Source organism: Sus scrofa, chromosome 16, assembly GCF_054392235.1.
Source record: "Sus scrofa isolate SSC_HxYL_T2T_F1_AM1 chromosome 16, Sscrofa_HxYL_maternal_Yorkshire_Landrace_v2.0, whole genome shotgun sequence".
In the NCBI taxonomy this organism is placed as follows: Eukaryota; Metazoa; Chordata; class Mammalia; order Artiodactyla; family Suidae; genus Sus; species Sus scrofa.
The window spans coordinates 26,026,573-26,053,329 of NC_139398.1; the positions used below are offsets into that span (position 1 = coordinate 26,026,573).

Here is a 26,757-nt window from a genome sequence, read left to right on the forward strand (position 1 = left end):
AATAAATAGCAGTCTAAGGAATTTAAGGGTTCAAAGCTTTTAAATGGATAGAATATTTGATTTTGCTTTCATAGAATAAATGTAAGGAGTCAATAAAAACGTGATACTTAATAGATAGCTTTTTAAAAAAAGAAAAATAAATCTGTAAATTAATTGTGCATCAAGATGTATTACATAATGAGAAAGAGACCAACTATTAAATGTTGATACCTGATTCTGGGTCCACTGAAAAATATGGCTGTCCTTGCAATATGCTGTAGACCACTTTGGCACTGTTTCCATAGTTGGCATCATCTGCATCTGTTGCAGTCACTTGTATAACAGACGTACCTACATGAATGCCCACCCAAACACAGACACTTAAATACTTATAAATTTGAAGCTGTCTTTCTGAAAATATGATACTGGAAGTGTGGTGTGTTAGATCATGTTATAAGTTTCAAGAAATTTGTTTAAATTATGCTGCTCAAAAAATTACTGATCTATTTTATTTTTTAATTTAAATATTCCTTAATAATATTGTCTGAGCTAAAATCCAAAAAATTTTATCATAAAGATGAATATAATGAAAAAAGTGCACTGAATTTTTAGTTGGTTGAAAATATTATGACACAAAAGTTTTTCACTGAGTACTGGGCACATGCAATTTTCAGTTAATACATTTATTGTTAACTAGAAATGTGTGTTCAAAGAAAACCCAACATTGAAAGCATTCCTGCTACATTTCAGTCTGATAAATTAATCTATATGGTAAATTAATGAAAATAAAGAGGTGGTGTTGTTATAAAGAAACAAACAAAAGACATAAAATTGACTGCTAAAATTTTTGATGTGTCAGGTATACATGATTATTAAATGTCCATGCCTTTTAAAAAAATGTAGTTAACATGGTCATACATATTTATTGATATGCTATGTGTTATTTGCTACATGGATGTAAATCAGTGGTATACCCATTCAAAGTTAAAGTGTATAATTGTGTCACAGGCAATACTATAATTTAAGATTACTCCTAGTTTAATTTATTTTATAAAAATAAAATTATTTTCTCTTAACTTTGTCACTACCATTATTTTTAAATGTAAAAGAGTTTTAAAGGGTTTGGTTTCAGAGCTAAATATAATGTAATATGTTGATGGATTTTTTTCTTATATTTTGTAGAACTCCACAAAGCTTCAAGGCATGATTCTAAAAGTACCATTACTAAAGCCTACCATGTGTCCCCTGAGCAAAACGAGTTTGTAGGACATTTTCTAGTATATTATACACAATTTTTCAAAATATTAATATGATTCTTGCAAAGATTTTAAAATTATTTTGGAGGAGTGGGTTCCATATTGGCCCTGTCATCTACTTTAATACTCTCCGTATATTACACACTCATAGCTTGTCTAATTGAGTTGTAGAAAATGTTTCCCAACATTATAGCTTATGCAGAATTATAGCTTATGCAGCTTATGCAGAATAGCTTATGCAGATTCTAGAACTAATGTATTGCACACTAAGATTAAACTGGCATCTTTATTTCCCATCAATGTATTTGAATACCAATATATGAATTTGCAAGTCGTGTATATATTTTCTCAAAATTAATTAGCATAAAATGAAAACTTGAGCTCTTCCTCTTGAGGCCTCTGTCTCTTTAGCTGCAGCAAAATTGGTATGTCCTATATGAGGACACACTGCATTTCAGTCAGGCCTAGATGTACTCTTTTATCATTTAAAAAACACCCACTCATGTCCAAGTTAGACCAAAGCAAAAATTGTAAAGTGATTTCCAACCCACAATAATGTTCAAAAGTTCAACCAAAGTGGTTTTCTGATTTAAATTTATTTTTATATAACCCTATGTGAACATATATTAGTTATATTAAGAATTGTTTTCATACTTGAGGATTCTTTGAAATATGAATTATTAAGCATAACTGAGATGTGAAATGCAAGTAGTTAATCAATTTTATGATATTTCTTTTGCTACCAAACTCTCATTTTTCTTTTATTGTGGCTATCAGTTTATTACAGGCACAGATAGAAACACTCTTCTATACTATTTAATAATGTTTTTTCTTGTTAAGTTGGTTTTGATCATTTGCTCTTTATTAATAGGTATGTGATCTTTGAACTTACCCCAAATTACTTGGCCTAAAAAAAAAAAAGAATTTTTAGAATGGAAACCAATCCTATAATGTGACTGAAATGCTAAAACACCCATGTAAAATACTGTCCTCTGTCTCAGAATCATGGTAGTAATTAGAATGGTGTTAGACACTAATAAACACTAATAGCATATCATTGATATTTCTCATAGCAAAATGAGAAAAAGAAATACCTAGTGTGTTGAACTTTAAGGAATGGATGCATTTATTTATTTATTTACTTACTTACTTACTTAGCTTTTTAGGGCTGCGGGTATGGCATGTGGAAGTCCCCAGGCTAGGAGTCAAATTGGAGATACAGCTGTTGGCCTATACCACAGCAACAGCAATGTGGGATCTGGGTCGCGTCTGCAACCTATACCACAGCTCACACAATGTCGGATCCTTAACCCACTGAGTGAGGCCAAGGATTGAACCTACCTCCTCATGAATACTAGTCAGGTTCGTTTCTACTGCTCCACAAAAGGAACTACTGTGTTTTCCTATTTTGTTTTCTGTTTTTAGTAAATTTAATGACATCTCCCAGTTAATACTATTTAGTATCAAAATTAGATAAAAAGTGGTTTATGTGTTTTTGTACTAATTTTATAAATATTTGTTTATAAAGACAAAAAAGTAATATGCCACTTTGATTTCTACATACCTCTAAATTTTCTGAGCTATATGGTTTTGTTTATTCTCAAGTAATTTAAAATGAGTATTTTACATTTTTATTAAATTTAAAGTAAAATATAGTGAACCCCTAATAGCAAAATTTATATCATTTGTTATCTATAAAAAGTTTTCCGGTGTGATACAAACTCTCCAAAGGCAGGGGCTAGGTCTGCTTTTGTTCAATATTTTCTCTCTAAACCCCAGCAGAGTTTCTAGTGCAAAGCCATACGAGAGTCACAACATTTATAAAATTCTTTACATAGTCTAGGCAGGGTTTTCAGCACTTGATTTGTATCATTATTTTATCCTCATGATAAACATGGGATGTAGGCCTTGGGGCACAAAGAGGTTGCTCGTGATCACACACCTGGTAGATGACAGGAGGGGATTCAACCTAAGCAGTCTGAAGAAAGACGGTCCATTCTAAACACTGTACTAGGGAGGGAGTAGAATGAACTGCAAGTTTGGGGTTAATGATGAGAACTATTATGCTTAGAATGGATAAACAACAAGATCCCACTGTATAGCACAGGGAACTATATCTAATCACTTGTGAAAGAACAAGATTGAAGTTAATATGAGAAAAAGAGAGAGAGTGTGTGTGTGTGTGTGTGTGTGTGTGTGTGTGTGTGTGAGAGAGAGAGAGATTGGGACACTTTGATGTACAGCAGAAATTGATAGAACATTGTAAATCAACTATAATAAAAATTTAAATAAAAAAATAAATACTTTACTAAATGGCCTATCTGGACATATGATTGGACACATAATTGAATTTACAGGAGGTGAACCTCTAAGAAAGGGCCTAGATTAGGGTATGAAGCATCCTTTGATGAGTTGTTTGTGTGATATGTGAAAAATTACATACAGATTCTTTTTTAGGGGGATGATATGAGAGGGTAAGTTTTTGAGGGACCAGTTAAGGGAAATACCCACCAAAATGAGAGACCACCAAAATTACACAATAAGAATTTGCCATGAGGGAGATGAATGCATGCAAATATAGCTGATAGATAATCTTTAATCAAAGTCGAATGGCCACAAAAAATGGAAAACATAAAATGTAGGGATCTCCTACAAATATCTAAATCAAAGTGTATCCCATTTTCTTTCACTATATATCCTTATATATGATCCAGATTTTGTGTTCTGGGTTGAAGATGCTAATGTGTTTCTGATTTCAAGAGTCAATTGAAGTCATTTGATTTTTTTTTTTTTTTTTTTTTTTTTTGGTCTTTTTGCCTTTTCTAGGGCTGCTTCCGCGGCATATGGAGGTTCCCAGGCTAGGGGTCCAATCAGAGCTGCAGCCGCCAGCCTAGGCCAGAGCCACAGCAACGCAGGATCCGAGCTGCGTCTGCAACCTACACCACAGCTCACGTTAATGCCTGATCCTTAACCCACTGAGCAAGGCCAGGGATCGAACCCATAACCTCATGGTTCCTAGTCAGATTCGTTAACCACTGAGCCACGATGGGAACTCCTGAAGTCACTTGATTTTAACTAAAAAGTAGCGGGGGAGGGGACACATGATTTTTGAAAACCAAAATGAAATATGGCTTATGAATCTGACAAAAAGAAGCAGAGGCAGAGGGAAGAAGCAAGGAGAGGATTTTGTGAGAGAGAAAAAAGGAAAGACAAAATATGAAGACAAAAATAACCAAATGGAAGGGGACAGTATAAAGGAGAACATTGGAAAGCCCAGTAAAATGAGAATAAAGAATTTATACTTTATTCTCTTTGACTTCATTTACCCCCAAAGTTAATAATAGTTTTTCAGTTCTTTAAGTTAAAATCTCTAATACAACAAAAATAAGTTTAGAGTAAATCACTGGGCATTACTTCCTTTAGAGAGGCATTATTATGTGATGTGATATTATATGGGTTATCTATGTATAACAAAGTTTCCAAGTATCACCCTTTACATTTCTCTGTAAATGGTTATTTGCATAGGAAACAGCAGAGAAAATCATATGTGCAAAAGTAGAATGTTAAATTGTATTTTACTTTAAATTAGGTAAGAGGGTTACAAAAGAAGAATACAATTTCAGGATATAAATAAATCTACTTTTTATTTAGACATAATATAAATTATGATTATTACATAAATCTTATTGTAGTATTGTAATATGCAGTCTTCCCTTCCCTTACTGTTACTTGGATTTAATTTTATTGAGAGAAATTTGAATTAAAAGAATAAAATAATAAAAATGCTGTTTTTGAGGAGTTGCTACAAATCTAATAAAATTAGAAGCTTTCAAAATATTTTGCATAATAATTATTTTATAGTGGATAAAAATATTACAGTATTAAAATTATCCTGCTAGCTCTGCATTTTATTAACTTTTTTTTTCTTTTTAAAACTAGTATAGTAATAAGTTGTCTAAGTTTTTGGGCAAGCCAGTTTAACTCTTTTGAGCTCAATTTCACTTATTTATTTATTTATTTGTTTGTTTGTTTGTTTGTTTTTGTCTTTTTGCTATTTCTTTGGGCCGCTCCCGCGGCATATGGAGGTTCCCAGGCTAGGGGTTGAATCGGAGCTGTAGCCACCGGCCTACGCCAGAGCCACAGCAACGCAGGATCCGAGCCGCGTCTGCAACCTACACCACAGCTCACGGCAACACCGGATCCTTAACCCACTGAGCAAGGGCAGGGACCGAACCCGCAACCTCATGGTTCCTAGTCAGATTCGTTAACCACTGCGCCACGACGGGAACTCCCAATTTCACTTATTTATTATAAGAGGTAATTAAACCAAGTATAGTATCTTCCATGTATATATTATACTTATAAAAATGTACATTTATGTTTAAAAATAGATACATATACAAAGTCTATGGGCGGGCCAAGGAGAAGTCAATTAGTGCAGTAATATCAATATTAGTACCAAAATTAATAACTACACTTTATAAATATGATCAAGATTTACCTGTAGTTCTTTTTTTTTTTTTTTTGTCTTTTTAGTTCTGCACCCACAGCAAGCCAGATCTGAGCTACATCTGTGACCTAAACCACTCATGGCAATACCAGATCCTTAACCCACTGAGCAAGGTCAAGGATCGAACTTGCATCCTCATGGATATTAGTCAGATTTGTTTCCACTAAATCCTGACAGGAACCTCGTACCTGTAGTTCTTAATTTATTTGTACTGAAGTCTGCAACCAGAGTCGTACAGCTGCCTCTTTTATGCTTTCCTCAGTTTTTTTAGAATTATATTGCAGGGAATGTAATTGGAATGGCCCAAATTCTCATATTTAAGGTCTGTTAATGAGAAATTGTATTGCCCACAATTTAAAGCATAAATAAATTGGATTGCCTTATATGAAGGATTTTTTTTTTTTGTACAAGATAATGTGTAAGCCTTTTCCCATGTGTAAACATATATTCTATATTTTAATATAGGTATTGAACAAGTGAAGGTTTTAAAAAAATAAAAGAGAAGCACTTAGTCTAGTTCTGATAGTAATACGTATTTGAAAACTATTAATAGAACGTAGATTCTATTAATATTTCAGATGAGAAAGACTATCTTTAAGTGTATAGATTATGAGAATATACCGATTGAGAGATAATATCCTATTAAATAACACAAAATAATATAAGAAAATGCAGATTATTTCAATTTAAATATATATATATGTTTTCTGACAAATATTCTTTTTTTTTTTTTTCAGCTGCACTCATAGCATATGGAATTTTCCAGGCCAGGTATTGATAACCTGTGCCACAGCAGTGACCAGAGCCACAATATTGACAACACCAGATCTTTAGCCCTCTGTGCCACATTAAAACTTCAAGTACTCTGTTTTTAATTGTGAAGTAATGCTTTACAAAATTTAAGTTATACAAATTTAAATCAATTATTATCAAAATTTATCATATTCAAATATCTTTCATCTTAATTATACTTTTTATTCCCATAAGTCTAATCATATCTTTTTGGAGAAGAATAAGTGAAAGTTTTTGTACTATTAAGTGTCAAAATATCTGGCAAGATAACACACACACACACACACATACACACACAAAACAACAGTGTTTTACCACAGTTAAAGGAATGTTAATCCAAAAACCAGACTACTTTAGAATGCTTATCAATAGGAAGCGGAAATGGAGGTCATAATTAACCCACAAAATGACATGATGTATATCTACATTAATCTACTGATCAACCTATATGGACCAATCCAGTACTTTCATAGAACTGTACCAGGCTAACAGATATTTTAAAATATTAAAAAAAGGAATTCTCGTTGTGGCTCAGTGGTCACGAACCTGACTAGTATCCATGAAAATGCGGGTTCGATCCCTGGCCCCACTCAGTGGGTTAAGGATCTGGCTTTGCCACAAACTGCAGTGTAGGTCACAAACGTGCCTTGGATCTGGCATTGCTGTAGTGGTGGTTTAGGCCGGCAGCTGTAGCTCAGATTTGACCCCTATCCTGGGAACTTCCACATGCTGCACCTGTGGCCCCCCCTCAAAGAATTAAAAACAAACACACAGACACAGACATATTTCATCCCAGGCTTTTTTATTTCATAGAACTCCTATCTAATTTGATAAATCCCTGTCATATTATTGGAATGAATTCCTGGAAAGTCAGAAGAACTGCACTTTTCTCTGACAGATGGGATTTCCTCTGAGGTTAGAGGAAATAACTTCTTTAAAACTTTTAGTTCTAATGGCTAGATGACACACATAGTTAAGAGGTGTTTAACATCAATAACTCAGTAAAGGTGGACATAAGATAATTTTTTCTTTAAGAAATTATTTTAGACAAACCCATGTATTAGTTACAGTAATGTCAGAGTTATATGCTTATAACTGTTTTTGAAATAATATTCAACTAAATATCAGATTTTGAAAATCAGTTGCATATTTGGGATATTATAGTAAGTTTATGCCACTGAATTTTTTTAGAAATATACTATGATTTAAGCGTTAGTTCTCATCTCATTAACAAATCTAATCCTTTCATATAATTACAGCTAAATGTAGTTACATATACAGAAAACAGCATTGTATAATAACAAATGTCATCTAAAATTATAGGCAGCCTTAAAAAACAAAACAATTACTTTTAGTTTTCCATGATAAACAATTACTGGTGGAACATAAAATAACATTAAAAAGAATCGAAATATCATTGTTATGCTATCAGTATATTTGATGTTAATTCAATTACTTAATCTTTCTGAATCCAAGGTTTCTAATTAACAGAATGGGATTTTAAAGTTCTATTTCCCATGCTCACCACATGAAGTTGTTTCAATGATCAAATGAGACGATCAAAAGAAATTTGTCAAATGCAAGCATTAGTTGTTATTATGCAAAATAATGCAAGCAAAACTGTCTAAAACTGCTGACACTATTTGAAATCCCTTTCATTTCAAGCAAAAGTTACATTCAACTTGACTGCCGTTTGAATGGTAGCTGAGTAGGGGTGAAGATGGTTGAAATGCAATGGAATACTTGTTCTCAGTTATCATCTTCAATATCACTTACAAAATAGCAAAAGACATTAAAAACATACAGTTGAAAATCACTAGAAGTGAGATAGCTAACACTAAATAATAGTTTCAGTAATAGTTCTTCTCTTGAAAGAAACCACACATTATAGCTATATGTCCATAATAATTACTTTAGTCAAACATAAAATAAATAAAAATTTAGTTTACACGGATTAACAAATACCTACCAACTCCAGACATTTCCGGAACACTGGCAGTGTATAAGTCTTTTGTGAATTTTGGTTCATTGTCATTGATATCATGGATTTTAATGATAAATTCGGATTCAGGCTCCACCTGCCGCCCGGTCTTTCTGTCTATAGCCTTGGCACGCAGAACATACAGGGACTTTTCTTCTCTGTCTAATTTCTTTGCTGCATGAATATCTCCTGTATTTTCATCTATCACGAACAGACTGCCAGCCCCATCTCCAGTTAATATGTATTTTAAATTTCCATCTCCTTTATCTTGGTCAGTGTGAAGCTTCAGAAGGGTAGAAAATAAGAGTTCTATAAATATATGCATTGTTATTACGGTGAAAAAATAATTTTGACAAATAGCATTTTATCTCCACATTATATCACTGGAATGATGATTGCAATGGTCATCTTTTCACTGTGGGGAGACCAAACATTTTAGTTTTATCATTCTCCAAATTTTTAAATACTTACACATTGTGAGAGACTAAATTTAAAATAAAAATATATTTTTCAAACAGTGCTCCCAAGATATTTAATAGAATGCTTCTATGATTTAACCCTCTAGTATATTAACAAGAAAAAAATCCATGAGTTTAGATTTGAAGTGTAAAATAGTTATATATGCTTGATTACATTTAAAATCACTAAACTCAAAGAAATCATGTGGGGAAGTTTTGCACTTAGCATGATAATAAATTTAGGATGTATACCATAATTTTAAAATTTTACCTGTCTTCAATGTAATATTGTTTTCAGATGCACAGGCTTGGTCATCAGAGAAACCAATCATAGAGAGAATTTTAATCTCATAGATTATTCCCTATATGATTTTATGACATCTTTCAACAATGATGTTCTCATTTTTTTAATGTACATGTTTTATAGACTGATTTGAAATTTCAAATGATATAGAACACACAGGGCTTTTTCTATTGGCTATATGTAAAATTTGATGAAAGTATCAGGATTCATCTCATAAATGATCTTCCTTTCTTCTAATTCGGCCCCATCTTAGAAGTAAATGTCCTAGTGTGGAAAGTTGTTCATTGAATATTTAAAAGATACAGGTGGATCATGTATTCACAGAAATTTTGAGTTTGAAAATATCCTAACATTTTTGCAAATCTGACTCTTCTGCAACTTGAGTCTTTACTAGCCTATCTCTACCCTAATTTCTTCCATCATACACTTCACAATTCCTATTCCATCCTGGCTCCACCTATTTTTTTGGTGTCCTGTTCTATCCAATGAATTATCGACTATTTGAATCTATTTTTTATGGTAGAAAAAATTACGAACTTGGATTTATATTTTATTTGCCCTTCACTTTCAAGCTCAGTGTTAAAAAAAATTATATTCAGCCTTTTCTTTTCTGAAATATCCTCCCAATCCATCGGTCTCCATCTCTGTGGTTACCTCCCTGGTTTCATTCACTCTCTGTGTGTGTGTGTGTGTGTGTGTGTGTGTGTGTGTGTGTGTGTGTGTGTGTGTGTGTGTGTGTGTGTGTGTGTGTGTGTGTGTGTGTTTAGAGCCACACCCATAGGATATGGGGTTTCCTAGGCTAGGGGTCAAATTGGAGCTACAGCTGCCAGCCTGTGCCACAACCACAGCAACATGGAATCTGAACTGATTCTGCAACCTACATCACAGCTTACGGAAATGTTGGATTCTTAACCCACTGAGTGAGGCCAGGGATTGAACCTGCATCCCCATGGATGCTAGTCAGATTCATTTCCACTGAGCCAGTACAGAAACGCCTTAAACTTCCATACTGAGCCAGTACAGAAATTCATCATATCTTATATGAACCATTCCCTCTTGCTATATTCCAAACAATTTTCCATACTAAAGTTGACTTTTCTGCATCACATATCTAGTAATGTTATTTCTCAGCTTAAAAATATTCAACCAGGTACAGTGTATAAGAACCAAAGTCTTACAAGCCAGAGTTGGTCTCATAAAAATTTCTATTATATTGGGCAGTGTGTGTGTGTGTGTGTGTGTGTGTGTGTGTGTGTGTGTTGAATCTACACTGCTTCTATTAAAGGGGATAATATTAATATTAAAAATAATCTATTTTATTGTTATATTAATTGCTTGGATTGTATAGCCTTATTTATGCATCATGCATTATCTTGTTCACATTTCCAGATGTGTCTCTGCCACCTTTATCCACTTTGCTATACACCCTATACATACCAATTGTTTTGTTTTGCTTCATTTCATTTTCTTCATTACTCAGAAGGCCTGTTCCAGCTGCCACACCTGATGTTTGCAGATATCTCTCTCACCCTTTAAAGCCCTTCCTTTTCTCTGCATTTTCCCCTACCTATATGTTTATCAAATCTCATTTTAAAATTTTCTTCTTAGGGACACCTTTCCTGACTCTTTAGGCTAGAATAAATATGCTTGCTCTGTAATTGTAAATCACATTTCACTTACCTATCATGATGCTGATACCATTTGGTGAAATTATTCATTGTGCCCACTAAACTATAAAATCCAAAAGAAAAAGATTTACCTCCATCAATCTATTTACCTATCTATCTATCTATAAAATTGTTAGAGTTTCAACATGTATTTCTTAAAAACCAAATATTTCCTTTGTCTAAACGTATACATTTACATTATACACATCAGGTTTAATTGTCAGTGATTATTAGAAAAATCAGATCATAAGTAATTAAAACATTGCCTTTTTTAAACTAAAATTACATCTTAGATATATAATAACATTATTTTAATGACTGCATTTTTCGAATACTCTTTTCAAGCTTTTTATAATATTTTTGTATATGTATATGAATTGCTAGTTCTTTTATTCTAAGAAGAGAAAAAGAAAAGCAGATACTTTTAATGAAAAAATATAACTAGGAAAGGAAAAAAGATATATAGGTAGATAGAAAATTTATATGTATTGGAAGCTCTATTTAATTTGGCAAAAAAAAAAAATGGAAACAACTAAAATATTCACCTTATTAATGTGGTTAGAATATGTACAATGCCATCATCTATAGCCATTAAAATTACAGTCTACATATTATGGGGATACACCCATTAAAATTATGGTTGATGTGGGGTGTTCCCTTCATGGCGCAGTGGAAATGAATCCGACTAGAAACCATGAGGTTGTAGGTTTGATCCCTCACCTTGTTGAGCGGGATCAGGATCTAGCATTGCCATGAGCTATGGTGTAGGTCACAGATGTAGCTCGGATCTGGCATTGCTGTGGCTCTGGCGGAGGCCGGTGGCTACAGCTCCAATTTGACCCCTATCCTGGGAACCTCCTATACCATGATTGTGGCCCTAAAAGGACAAAAAGACCAAAAAAAAAAAAAATCATGGTTGATGTAAATCATTTGAGTGAGAAAATTTTTTAAAATATAGTGTATAATATAATTTCAATTTTTATATCTGTTTTTTCATAAAAATATGCTCAAAAGATACATAATATTTTAAGTAGCTATACAGTTTTAAACTTTTTCTTTTGTTTTTGTTTATGCTTATACCTTTTTATGAATGAATTTGTACTAATTTCTCAATAAAATAAAGGAAAAATAAGTAAAACTAGTAAGGAGCAATGTAGGAAATAAATCATAATGTCTCCCACAGCATATGTACTAATGTTCTCACATTTATACACAGGAAAAAAAAAAGTGATTCATTGGTTATCAATATTGTTAAATATATTGACTGAAACAAAGGTAATCCAGGGATAATGATGCAATTTAGTTTAAATTGTAGAATGTTAAATGATGTGGGGCAAAGATCATGTGTTATGTCAGAAATACTTACCCCATACTAATATTATGGAAATTACTAATAATCTGCCAAAATATAAAGCAGGAATAAGGCTATATACTGTTATAAAATTTCAGTGGAAATTTTATGTATATATACACAAATTAAAATTAGTTTTAATTTTTCTGTATACTTCCCCATTATTTTTCCATATATTTAACTTAAGTATAATAATCCTTTAATAAAATATTATATCATACCTTTTTTGCATTTAATAAATATTTCATTTAACATCCTATTCTAGTGTATTAAAATGTGCAGAAAACTGAATCTGTATCTCTTACATTAAATTAGATATGATTCAACATTCTACTTTGATTCATATACCTATGGAAACAATTTACTTTTCAAAGATTTTCCACTCATTCAAAATATTTTGGAGTCTAAAAAAATAATTTAGTCAAACATAAAATTCATTAAAAAATGAGTACAAAAATATAATTATTTTCTTTAATTTTTTATCATTTATTTATTTATATTTTTTTCTACTGTACAGCATGGTGACCTAGTTACACATGCATGTATACATTCTTTTTTCTTACATTAAGTGTTCCATCATAAGTGACTAGACAGAGTTCCCAGTGCTACACAATAGAATCTCATTGCTAACCCATTTCAAAGGCAACATTCTGCATCTATTTACCCCAAGCTCCCAGTCTGTCCCACTCCCTCCCCTTCTCCTTGGCAACCACAAGTCTATTCTCCAAGTCCATGATTTTATTTTCTGTGGAAAGGTTCCTTTGTGCCATATATTAGATTCCAGATATAAGAGATATCATATGGTATTTGTCTTTTTCTTTCTGACCTACGTCACTCAGTATGAGAGTTTCTAGTTCCATCCATGTTGCTGCAAATGGCATTATGTCATCCTTTTTTAAGGCTAAGTAGTATTCCATTGTGTATATATGCCACATCTTACTAATCCAACTGTCTGTCAGTGGACATTTGGGTTGTTTCCATGTGTTGGCTATTGTGAATAGTGCTGCAATGAACATGTGGGTGCATGTGTTTTTTTAAGGAAAGTTTTGTCTGGATATATGCCCAAGAGTGGGATTGCTGTGTCATATGGTAGTTCTATGTATAGTTTTCTAAGGTACCTCCATCCTGTTCTCCATAGTGGTTTTACCAGCTTACCTTCCCACCAGCAGTGCAGGAAGGTTCCCTTTTCTCCATACCCCCTCCAGCACTTGTTATTTGTGGACTTCTTAATGATGGCCATTCTGACTGGTGTGAGGTGGTATCTTGTGGTAGTTTTGATTTGCATTTCTCTAATAATCAGGGATGTTGAGCATTGTTTCAAGTGCTTGTTGGCCGTCTGTATATCTTCCTTGGAGAAATGTCTATTCAGGTCTTTTGACCATTTTTCAATTGGGTTGTTGGCTTTTTTGCTGTTGAGTTCTATAAGTTGTTTGTATATTCTAGAGATTAATCCCTTGTCCGTTGCATCATTTGCAACTATTTTCTCCCATTCTGTAAGTTGTCTTTTTGTTTTCTTTTTGGTTTCCCTTGCTGTGCAAAAGCTTGTCAGTTTGATTAGGTCCCATTGGTTTATTTTTGCTTTTATTTCAAATATCAATAAACTAAGTAGCCCTCACTTCCTGGAAATAATTTACTTCTTCTTAACTTAAGAAAATACACTGAAAAAAAGAAAAATAAATACTAGATAAATATTTCAAAAGCTAATTATTATTTTCCCACAGTATCATTTTTAGTTTTGCCCTGTTACATTTTTTGTTTGTTTTTAGAAAAATTTAAAAAGTAAACATATACTTGCAAAATAGGCTAAAGATTTAAACTGGTGATGGTTAATTTTATATGTCAATTTAACTGGGCCACAGAATGTCCAGATATTTGGTTAACAGTATTCTGGATGTGACTATAGGGCTGCTTCTGGAAGAGATTAATAGTTGAATCTGTAGCCTGAATAGATTGTCCTTTCCCAAAGTAGGTAGGCCTCACCTAATCTTTTAAAGGCCAGAATTAAAAAAAAAGAAAAAAAAGAAAAAAACACTGAATAAGGGAGAATTCGCTTTTTTGCCTGCTGCCTTCCATTCAGACTCTTAAGTTACCCCATTGATTCTCCAGTTATCAAGCATTTGGACTTGGAATCAGAACTATTTCATCATAATTCTAGTCTCCAGCTTTCCAACTGCAGATCTTAGGACTTTCCAGGATCCATAATCATGAGCCAATTCCACATATACACACACACATATATATATACATATATTTTCACATATACGCATATATACATATATGCATATATGTTTTATATAAGAATATAATACAAATATATTTCCACATAAAATATAATATACCCTTATATATATTTTCCAGAAAGAGAATTAATTTGTGTGTATATATATTATATATATATTTTTTTTATATAAATAAAAGCAGTATTTGTCTGGGTTTTCAGATAAGAAAGAAAGAAAAACAGTAGTCCTTACAGACATTGGAATATTAAGAATAGGTTTGTTATTTAAGATCTACTAACACTGAGAGGGTCCAGAGGGACCACTACTATTTTTCACCACTACTGTGAGAAACACAGAAAGGAACAGATCAAGGCATACTTGAAGAGTTTCGTCATCACTTTTCTTTATAAGCCTGATCTTACAGTGGGAACTACTATCACTGAAATGGGAAGCCTAAATGCAATGGGAGTAATTGGGTTCCAGAGTAACAGGGGCCAAGTGCCGCACTCAACTTACAAAAAAACAAGTGTCAGGGTTACCGTAATGGACAGTAGAATCAAAACAGCAATCAGAATGGTCTGACTCATATAGACCTATGGTGTTGGCTAGTTGATTATGATGTTCCTAAGTGAAATAGATAGGAAGCCTACTAAATTCATACTTAACCTATGAAAGCAGATATGTTCAAGGTCAAGAGAAAAAAAGACCAATATGAATCATAATAACAGAGTCATGACCACTCAAGAAATTCCCAAACTTGGGCCAAGTTAGAGACCTAGAACCCGTTGAATATAGAGCATGCCAGGTCCTCTTGAGGAAGGACCCCAATGCATACCCAAAATATGTGTGCTCAGTCTTTCTCCCAGTCTTCCTTCCAAAAACCTATGCCTTTTATCAGAATAACTGTGCACTGGGGGAAAAGGAAATGATTGGTTATTCTGAGATCACTAGACTCTGAACTAGCACCGATTACAGGAGAACCAAAATATCAATGTGATCCACCAACTTGAACAGAGGAGTATGAAAGTCAGGTGATTGACAGAATTTTACCTGGGATTTGTCTCATAGTGTCCCAGTGTGTCTCAAACCCAATCTATGTAAAGGAAAAATTGTTACATCTGGCCCATCTTAGAACCCAAAAAGAGGCACAACTATGCCTAGAGGGCTTCTTCAGATTTTGAAAGCAGCATATTCTTCCCTTTGGTGTTTTATTTCTATCCATTTACCAAGTCACCTGAAAAGATGATGGTTTGTGTGGGACTCTGAACTTGAAAACTCTCTGCAGCAGGTGTGGACTGGTGTGTGAGCTGCTCTACCACTTTGGCCATGTAATCCAATAGAGCCAAAAGTGCTCAAAAGTGTCAGCACCAGGTACAGATGCTGGTTGGAGCCTTTGACAAGTACCTATAGGTGAATTGAAATGTAGACCCTCCTAATTTGGAAGCAAAGTGCTGCTATCCTCTGTCAATAATTAATTTCCTTTGGAGGAAAAAATCTCTTGTCCTACTACTTAGCTTTAAAACTGATTGCTTAACCATGGGGTACCGAGTTACCATGCAACCTGAGATGTTCAACTTGAATTGTGTATTATCTGACCTATCAAGCCATAAATTTGAGTGTGCATGACAGCACTTTATCATCAAATGGAAGAGGTATATATATGATCAGGCCTGGACATGCCCTGAAAACACAAGTTAAATTACAGGAAGAAGTGCCCAAATGCCCATGGTCCCCACTCCTGCTCTACTGCCTTCTTTCTCCCAGCCTGCACCTATGGCCTGATGAAGAGTTTCTTCAATCAAGTTTTCAGAAGAAATATCTTGGCCTAGTTTAAAAAGAGTTCTGCATGATATTCAAGCATTACTAAAACGTGGACTGCAGCAGTATAGTCTGTTTCTGAGACATCCTTGAAGAGAAATGACATAGATAGAATTTCAAGCAGTGTATTTATCTCATAATAATACAACATTTGAAAGCAATGTTTGCAAAAATCAAAGTAAATTCATCTCTAATAAATTTTCTTTTAAAAATTAGAAAGGTCTTTCAATGGTTTATTTGTTTTAATTTTTGTTTAAAGTGCTCTTAGTTACAAAAGTATGCCATAGTGCCCAAATCTTATTGGCAACAATCCCTACATATCTTTAAAAATATCTTTGGAATTTTATAATGTCTTGTTCAATTTTTTAACAAGGAAAACCACAGACTTTTGCTGATAGTTGCTTAAAATAACTAACAATTACAATGTATTTCTTATATTTTAATAGTGTTAAAATACATTTTAAATATATTTTTAAGAATAATATGTTGCGTGTCAGTCTTAATGATATACTTGCTTGTTTATTTCAGATAAAACAATTTATTATCTTTAAATTGACTTAGATATTGGCTTCAATACTATTATATTCATATTTGGTATATGATAAATAAAGTCTAAATATAAGGCCACTAATAAAGAACACTTTATACCATCAAGCTTTCAATCTGGGGCTAAGATATATTAGCTAGATATACTGTTTCATATTAAGCAAATACAAATCTGGGCAAAATATGTGAACTCACTGTTTTTAGGAATTGAACAGCAGAAAAAAAACAATATGATACAGCTATAATTCACCTTAGCCTTTTGCCTGGGAAGAATTTTACTACAGGGAAGAGGAACATGAAAAGAGACTAGCAATTCTGCTGCGTTGAAAAAACAGAGATCAGAATTCAGGGCTGCTCTTGTGGCATCAATTTGCTGGCGAGGGTACAGAGAGGAAAGAACCAGAGAATCACAGAGGAGCCCAACTAAGGTATATGTATAGATTTCTGCTAAAATTTATAGTAGAAGCATATACTATAGATGTACAGGAAGGCAGGCACAACATACATAGTATACTTCTGGGGATCTAAGATTTTAACAGAGAATTTCAGCCATTGCAAAGAATGGAAAGAGGTAGGAGTTTTGACACAACCAGAATAGTTCAGTCTTATGTGAATATCCCTGGCATTAAGTTAACAATTGAGTCAGCTATACCCAGAGAAAAGACTTTGTTCTATGAATAAAACAAACATCCTAAGAAAAAAAGTCTAATGTAGACTCATTCGATCAGTTCCTAAAATCAAGACTTGATAGGACATTGTGTCATCTACGATGACCACAATATAGTAATATAAAATAATTACTAACATATCAGGAGAATAATATTGTACATAATATGTCATATCATATCGTATATATCAGTAGAAGCAGAAACACCAACAACTCAGATATGTGAACTAACAAACATAGAGGTAATTGGAGAACCAATTAATATACATGTACTTATGGTTAAAAAGGAAGGGAAAAGTATGGCAGAGAATAATATTTTAAAGAGATCATTCTCCAAGTTTATGCCCTCAGGCATAAATCACCTGTACAATTTTCAGTGAATTGCAGTGAAAATAATTACAAAACCAAAGTAAATCTGGGTACATGACAGTCAAATAAGTGAAAACTAAGATTCACAGAAAATATTCATGTTTCTTATTTTTTTGTGATTACTTCTTTCATTATTTAGAAGTGTGTTATTAATTTTCAAACATTTTAATGTTTTTTTAAAATATATTTAATATGATTCTAATTTCTGAAAGAAAAGATATTTAAGGCATCCAAGGAATAAATATATGTTCAGAGAAAATAATATAACAATAAAGACAACTGAATTTTCATAAGACATAATGAAACCCAGAATTGTTCAGTAAAAATAACCTTCAAAAATGAAGATTCATATTAAAAAATATAATAACATTTTGAGAGAAAAATGCTGAGAGAATTCACTGTAAGAAGACTTTAATTTCAAAAAACATTAAATAAATGTCTTTAGGCTGAATAGAATTAATCCTAGATTGAATCCTTGGCATAAAACAAAGAAGTGAGGCGACTTGTAAAGGGCAAAACAGTTGATAAATAGAAGAGACTTTAAACATATTCCTTAAAGACAATTGACTGTTTAAATCTAGGATAATATTACTGTATTATGAGGTTTATAGAACATAGTAAAAGTAAATTACATAGTAATAATAGCCAAGTGGGTGCAAATGGAATTGTATTTTTGAAAAGTTATAACATTTTGCAATAATGCCATCATATTCTGGTTGGACATGAGTAAATTAAGGATGGATATTTATCTTTAGCCTTATAGTCCTTTCATGATCCTTAGAGCAAACACTAAATAATACAAGAAAATTAAACTGAAAAGATAAAAGTGAAAGTAAAATTGAATACTATTTAGGAGAGAAAGAGAAGGATGGGGAAATAGAGACAGAAATATTTCCATAAACAAAGGCAAGAAGCAAAGCAATTTAAAAAAAAAAGGAGAACAAATGTAATACAAATAGGCCAGTAATATCAATGGGCCTCAAGTAATAAAGAGATTATCAGAATCCACTAAAAAACACTTCATTGTATTATATGTAGATTACAAGAGGTATGATTTCAATTTAATAACACAAATATATTTAAAGCAAAGAAAAAAAAGCTATAGCAAGGAATATTGTATAGAAGCATATGGACTATATTAATATCAGACAAAATAAACTTTGAGAAGTAATAAAGAGGAAATTTCATAGTAAGAAAGGAATGTTATCAGAAAGATATAGCAATCATTTTTGTACATGTAACTAATAATAAATTTCAAAACATGTGAAGCACATTTCATAAAACTAAAAAAAGTAGTAGACAAATCCAAATCATAGTTGAATTTTATTATGGAAATGACTAGCTTGTATTTTTTATAAGAAACAAACACATTAGATATAGAAATGAAATTATGAGATTTTAGAATAGCTGAACACAGTGGGCAATGCTATTATTAACCAAGCCAATCTCAATGATATTTCTATAGCACAAAACCTAATATCTGCCTAATACACATTTTTTAAAATATACATTCATCACATTATGCTATGTAATAAATTGGACTGGGATTCTCCAAAATCTAGCCAATAGGCTATTTATGTGTGGTCTGTATTATAGCTTTCCTCCCCTTTACCTAAAATATAGAATATTTTATATCATATATCAAATTCTGAGTCAATGCTATCCCTATCAAAATTCCAGCAAGTATTTTACAATAACAAAATAACAACCTAAAATTAACATGAGAATGCAAATGACCTACAGTAGCCTAGACTATTTTGAAGAAAAACAAAGATAATTTACATTTCTATATTACAAGATTTATTATACAATAATGAAGCCAGTGATGTATTATAAAGATAAATAAGAACAAATAGAAAATCTAGACATAAACTCACAGATATATATATTCAGTAAATTTTTGATAAGGTGCCAATGAAATTTGAATGTGGGAGGATGGGATTAAGATGGCAGAATAGAAGGACTAGAGCTCAAATTCTCTCCTAAAAACAACAAAATTCACAATTAAAGGCTGAGAAATCTTCACCCAAATGGACCGGAAACCTTAAAAAAGATATCCTACTCCAGAAGAAAAAGAGGAGGACACATCAAGAGGTAGGAGGGGTGATTTCATGATATAAACAACCACATACCTCCTAGGTGGGAAGTTCCACAGACTGGAAACTAACTGGTTCACAGAGATTCACCTACAGGAGTGGGAGTTCTGAACTCCACATCAAACTCTCACGTGTGGGGATCTGGCACTGGGAGAAAGAGCCCCTGGAGCATCTGGCATTGAAGGCCAGTGGGGCTTGTGTACAGGAGCTCCATGGGTCTGGGGTAAATGGAGACACCATTCTTAAAAGACACACACAGACTTTCACATGCACTGGGTCCCAGGTCAGAGCAGTCTCCATAAGAATCTGGGTCAAACCTGACTGCAGTTCTTGGAGGACATCCTGGGAAAACAGGGGTGAATATGGCTTGTTGTGAGGGAAGGACATTGGAAGCAAAGCTCTTGGGAATATTCAGCAGCATGCCTTTCTCTGGAGGTGGCCATTTTGGGAAAATCTGGTACCACCCATCAGCCAGCTGCTGAGAAGCCCCAGGGCAAACAACAATCCAGGTGGGATCACAGCACTGCCCCTCAGTAAACTGGCTACCTAAAGACCCCTCAGGCACACAGCTGCCTCTAAGCCCATCTAGAGACTAAGCCCACCCACAAGAGCAATTAGAATCAGCTTCACCTACCCATGGGCAGGGCTCAGCCCCTCCCATCAGGAAGCCTAAAGCAAGCCCCATACCAACTTCAGCCACAAAGGGGGCAGACACCAGAGGTAAGAGAGGCTACAACATTTGTATCTGTAAAATGGTTTCCACACCAAAAACCTATAAAAATGAAAAGACAGAGAACTATAACTCAGATGAGGGAGAAAGGAAAAATCCTAGAAAATCAGATAAGTGATGAGGAGATTCTCAGCCTCCAGAAAAAGACTTTAGATTGTTGATGCTGAAGATGATGCAAGACATTGGAAATAACCTGGAGGCAAAGATGGATAACTTACAGGAAACACTGACCAAAGAGATACAACATATAAAACTTAAACAAGAAGAGATGCAAAATACAATAACTGAAATAAAAAATTCACTAGAGGCAGCTAACAGCAGAATACAGGAGGCAGAAGAACGAATAAGTGAGGTGGAGGACAGATTAGTGGAAATTACGGATGCGGAACAGAAAAGAGAAAAAAGATTGAAAACAAATGAAGAGAGTCTCAGAGAACTCTGGGACAACATTAAACACACAAGTATCTGTATTATAGGGCTGTCAGAAGGAGAAGAGAGAGAGAAGGGGACAGAAAAAATATTCCAAGAGATAATAGCTGGAAACTTAGCTAACATAGGAAAGGAACCTCTCACTCAAATCCAGGAAGCACAACGAGTACCACATAAAATAAACCCAAGGAGGAACACCCAGAGACACATATTAATCAAACTGACCAAAATTAAAGACAAAATCTGGAAAGCAGTTAGGGAAAAGAAACATATAACATACAAGGGAACCCTGAGAAGGTTATCAGATTTTTCAGCAGAAACTCTGCAGGCCAGAAGGGAGTGGCGTGATATACTTGATGTGATGAAAGGAAAAAAACCTCCAACCAAGATTACTTTACCCAGCAAGGCTCTCATTCAGATTTGAAGGAGAAATCAAAACCTTCACAGATAAGCAAAAGCTGAGAGAATTCAGCAACACTAAACCAGCCTTAAAACAAATACTAAAGGAACTTCTCTAGGCAGAAAAGAACAAGAGATGAAGGAATGAAAAATGAGCAGCAAAAACAAATCGAAAGTAATTAATAAAATGGCAATAAGAACATACATATCAATAATTACCTTAAATGTGAATGGACTAAATGCCCCAACCAAAAGATATAGACTGGCTGAATGGATACAAAAACAAGATCCATATATATGCTGTCTTCAAGAGACCCACTTCATTTCTAGGGACACATACAAATTGAAAGTGAGAGGATGGAAGAAAATACTTCATGCAAACGGGGATCAAAAGAAAGCTGGAGTAGCAATACTCATATCAGACAAAATAGACTTTAAAATGAAGACTATTTTAAGGGACAAAGAAGGTCATTGCATAATGATCAAAGGATAAATCCAAGATGAGGATTTAACAATTTTAAATATCTATGCACCCAACATAGATTCACCAGAATATATAAGGCAACTGCTTACAACCTTTAAAGGAGAAATCAACAATAACATAATCATAGTGGGGGACTTTAACACCCCACTTACAGCAATGGACAGATCAACCAGACAGAAAATCAGTAAGGAAACACAGGCCCTGAATGATGCATTAAACCAGATGGACTTAATAGATATTTATAGGACAGTCCATCCAAAAGCAACAGAATACACATTCTTCTCAAGTGCACATGGAACATTCGCCAAGATTGATCACATCCTGGGATACAAATCCAACTTCGGTAACTTTAAGAAAATTTAAATCATATCTAGCAACTTTTCCAACCACAATGCTATATGACTGGAAATCAACAACAAGAAAAAAACTGCAAAAAACACAAACACGTGGAGACTCAACAACATGCTACTCAATAACCAATGGATCACTGAAGAAATCAAAGAGGAAATTAAAAAATACCAAGCAACAAATGACAATGAAGATACGACACTCCAAAAACTATGGGATGCAGCAAAAGCCGTTCTAAGAGGAAAGTTTATAGCAATACAAGCCCACCTCAGGAAACAAGAAAAAGCCCAAATAAACAAGCTAACTTTACATCTAAAGCAGCTGGAGAGAGAAGAACAGACAAGACCTAAAGTTAGTAGAAGGAAAGAAATCATAAAGATCAGAGCAGAAATCAATGAACTAGAAACAAAGAAAACCATAGAAAAGATCAATGAAACGAAAATCTGGTTCTTTGAAAAGATCAACAAAATTGATAAACCCTAGCCAGACTTATCAAGCAAAAAAGAGAGAGGACTCAAATCAATAAAATTAGAAATGAAAAAGGAGAAATAACAACAGACATCACAGAAGTACAAAGGATCATATGAGACTGCTATATGCAACAATACACCAATAAAACAGAAAACTTAGAAGAAATGGACAAATTCTTAGAAAAGTACCATCTTCCAAGACTAAACCAAGATGAAATAGAAAAGATGAATAGACCCATCACAAGAACTGAAATTGAAACTGTGATTTAAAAACTTCCAACAAACAAAAGTCCAGGACCAGACGGCTTCACAGGAGAATTCTATCAAACATTTAGAGAAGAGCTAACACCTCTCCTTCTGAAACTATTCCAAAAAATTGCAGAGGAAGGGATACTCCCAAACTCATTTTATTATACCACCAACACCCTGGTACCAAAACCAGACAAAGATTCCACAAAAAAAGAAAATTACAGGCCAATATCACTGATGAACATCAAAGCAAAAATCCTCAACAAAATACTAGCAAACCGAATCCAACAATACATTAAAAGGATTATACATCATGATCAAGTGCTATTTATCCCAGGGACACAAGGGTTCTTCAATATCCGCAAATCCATCAGTGTGATACACCACATTACCAAACTGAAGAATAAAAACCATATGATCCTCTCAATAGACGTGGAAAAAGCCTTTGACAAAATCCAAATCATTTCTGATAATAACCCTTCAGAAAGTGGGCATAGCGAGAATCTACCTCAACATAATAAAGGCCATATATGACAAACCCACAGTGAACATCGTTCTCAATGGTGAAAAGCTGAAAGAATTCCTGCTGAGATCAGGAACAAGACAAGGATGTCTGCTCTCTCCACTACTCTTCAACACAGTTCTGGAAGTCCTAGCCACAGCAATCAGAGAAGTAAAAGAAATAAAAGGAATCCAAATTGGAAAGGAAGAAGTAAAACTATCACTATTTGCAGATGACATGATACTATACCTAGAGAATCCTAAAGACTCTACCAGACAACAGTTAGAGCTCATCCACGAATTTGGCAAAGTCGCAGGATACAAAATTAATACACAGAAATCAACAGCATTTCTATGCACTAACAATGAAAGAGCAGAAAAAGAAATTAGGCAAGCAATCCCATTTACCATCGCATTCAAAAGAATAAAATACCTAGGAGTAAACCTACCTAAAGAGACAAAAGACCTGTACTCTGAAAACTAGAAGACACTGATGAAAGAAATCAAAGATGTCACAAATAGATGGAAAGATATACCATGTTCGTGGATTGAAAAGTTAATATTATCAAAATGCCTATACTACCTAAGGCAATCTACAGATTCAATGCAATCCCTATCAAATTGCCAAGGACATTTTTCACAGAACTTGAAGAAAATATCTTAAAGTTTGTTTGGAAGCACAAAAGACCCAGAATAGCCAAAAACATCCTGAAAAAGAAAAATGGAGCTGGAGGAATCAGGCTCCTGGACTTCAGACTATACTACAAAGCAACAGTCATCAAAACCATATAGTACTCCACAAAGACAGAAGTATAGATCAGTGGAACAGGATAGAAAGCCCAGAATTAAACCCACGCACCTACAGCCAACTCATCTATGACAAAGGAGGAAAGAATATACAGTGGAGGAAGGACAGGTTGTTCAATAGCTGGTGCTTGAAAACTGGACAGTCACATGGAAAAGAATGAAATTAGAACATTCCCTAACACCATACAGAAAAATAAACTCAAAATGGATTTTAGACCTATATATAAGACCAGACACTATACAACTCTTAGAGGAAAACATAGGCCAAACACTCTCTGACATAAACGACAGCAACATCTTCTCAGATCCACCTCTTAGAGTAATGACAGTAAAAACAAAAATAATCAAATGGGACCTAATCAAACTTCAAAGTTTCTGCACAGCAAAGGAAACCCTAAACAACACAAAAAGACAACACAGAGAAAATCTTTGCAAGTGAATTGACTGACAAGGGATTCATCTCCAAAATTTATAAACACCTTCTGCAGCTCCATACCAAAAAAACAAACAAGCCTATCAAAAAATGGGCAGAAAATCTAAACAGACAATTCTCCAAAGAAGACATATAGATGGCTGAGAAACACATGAAAAGATGTTCAACATCACTCATGATTAGAGAAATGCAAATCAAAACCACTCTGAGGTACTACCTTACATCAGCCAGAATGGCCATCATCCAAAAGTCTACAAACAATAAGTGCTGGAGAGGGGGTGGAGAAAAAGGAACCCTAGTACACTGTTGGTGGGATTGTCAATTGGTGCAACCCCTGTGGAAAACAGTATGGAGATTCCTCAGAAAACTAAACATAGAACTACCATTTGATCCAGCAATCCCACTCCTGGGCATCTGTCCAGAGAAACTCACGACTCACAAAGACACATGTACTCCAGTGTTCATTGCAGCACTATTTACAGTAGCCAAGACATGGAAACAACCTAAATGTCCATCGACAGAGGAGTGTATCAACAAGATGTGGTACATATACATAAAGGAATATTACTCATCCATTAAAATGACCGAGATACCAGCATTTTTTGCAACATGGATGGACCTAGAAATTATCATGCTAAGTGAAGTCAGCCATACAATGAGACACCAACATTGAATGCTTTCACTGACATGTGGAATCTGAAAAAAGGACAGACGGAACTTCTTTGCAGAACAGATGCTGACTCACAGACATTGAAAAACATAGTCTCTGGAGGAGACAGTTTGGGGGATGGGGGGATGTGCTTGGGTTATGGGATGGAAATCCTGTGAAATTGGATTGTTAACATAATTTTATAACTACAGATGTGATAAATTAATTTGAGTAATAAAAAAATATAAAAAAATTTTAATGTTAAAGAATTCTTAGTAAATCCTGCTGAATCAATTTGATGCCAGTATTTTAAAAGTGAAGAAATTTTCATAGCCCACATCACCACAAAAATTAATTTGAGATGTATTACAGATTTAAGTGTAATAGCTGCAATTAACAAAAAATCTTGGAAAAATTAGACCTTGACTTTCTCTTACAAAAGTGTTGAAACATTTTATACAAAACCAATAGGCACTAACATAAAGGCAATAAAAAAGATAAATAACAAAGTCCTACTCTATAGCACCAGGAACTTTATTTAATATCCTGTAATAAGCCATATGGAAAATAAAAAGAAGCAATAGAAAAGAAAATAAAAACAATATTTTGATTTAATAATAATGAAAATATACTCATCAGAAGACAATATATTTTGATGTTATATGGTTACCTTTGATGTTAAATGGTTAATTTATATGTACATTAAGTACCATTTTGTCTTTTTGGAGAACTGACCTTTTTTACCATTATGTATTATTCCTGTTTACTCCTAATAGGTGTTCTTGATATGATATTGGCTATGATTGAAATTAATATAGCTACTTCAACTTTTGATTACTGCTATCTTGGAGTATCTTTCTCTAACTCTTCACTTTTAATCTTTCTGTGTCTTTATATTTAAAGTGTGTTCATTTTAGACAGAATCTAGTAATGTATCTTTTATCCGTTCTTTTTCTATCATTGGCGTATTTAAACCATTTACACTTAAAGCCTCTATTGATTACTTACTTGGTTTAATATATACCATATTTGTGATTATTTTTAGTCATTGCCCTGGCTCATTGTTCCTTTTCTTGTTTGTCTAATCTTTTCCTGTCTTTCCTGGTTTTATTGAACATTTTCTATATTATATTTTTTTTCTACGCTTGTCAAAATATAATTCTTTAAAAAGAGAGACGTGAAGGAAATTTAAGTTCATATTACTAAGTGAAAGAAGCTAGTCTGAAATACACTGTATGTTTCTAA

General features: G+C 33.7%; 2 protein-coding genes across 7 annotated transcripts in view; one reads left to right on the forward strand and one right to left on the reverse strand.

The window, feature by feature from the left end:
* LOC146395472 (uncharacterized) overlaps positions 1–26,757 on the forward strand; it is a 491,363-nt gene that overhangs the window by 60,656 nt on the left and 403,950 nt on the right. The window lies entirely within an intron of this gene.
* The window catches only part of CDH9 (cadherin 9), a 131,914-nt gene that overhangs the window by 28,123 nt on the left and 77,034 nt on the right, over positions 1–26,757 (reverse strand). For both annotated transcript variants that reach the window (XM_021076628.2, XM_085001761.1), the window contains exons 3-4: positions 8,507–8,801; positions 211–330 (exon numbers count right to left, since the gene is read on the reverse strand). In XM_021076628.2, coding sequence (XP_020932287.1) covers positions 211–330; positions 8,507–8,801 — 415 coding nt within the window. The remainder of the gene's footprint in view (positions 1–210; positions 331–8,506; positions 8,802–26,757) is intronic.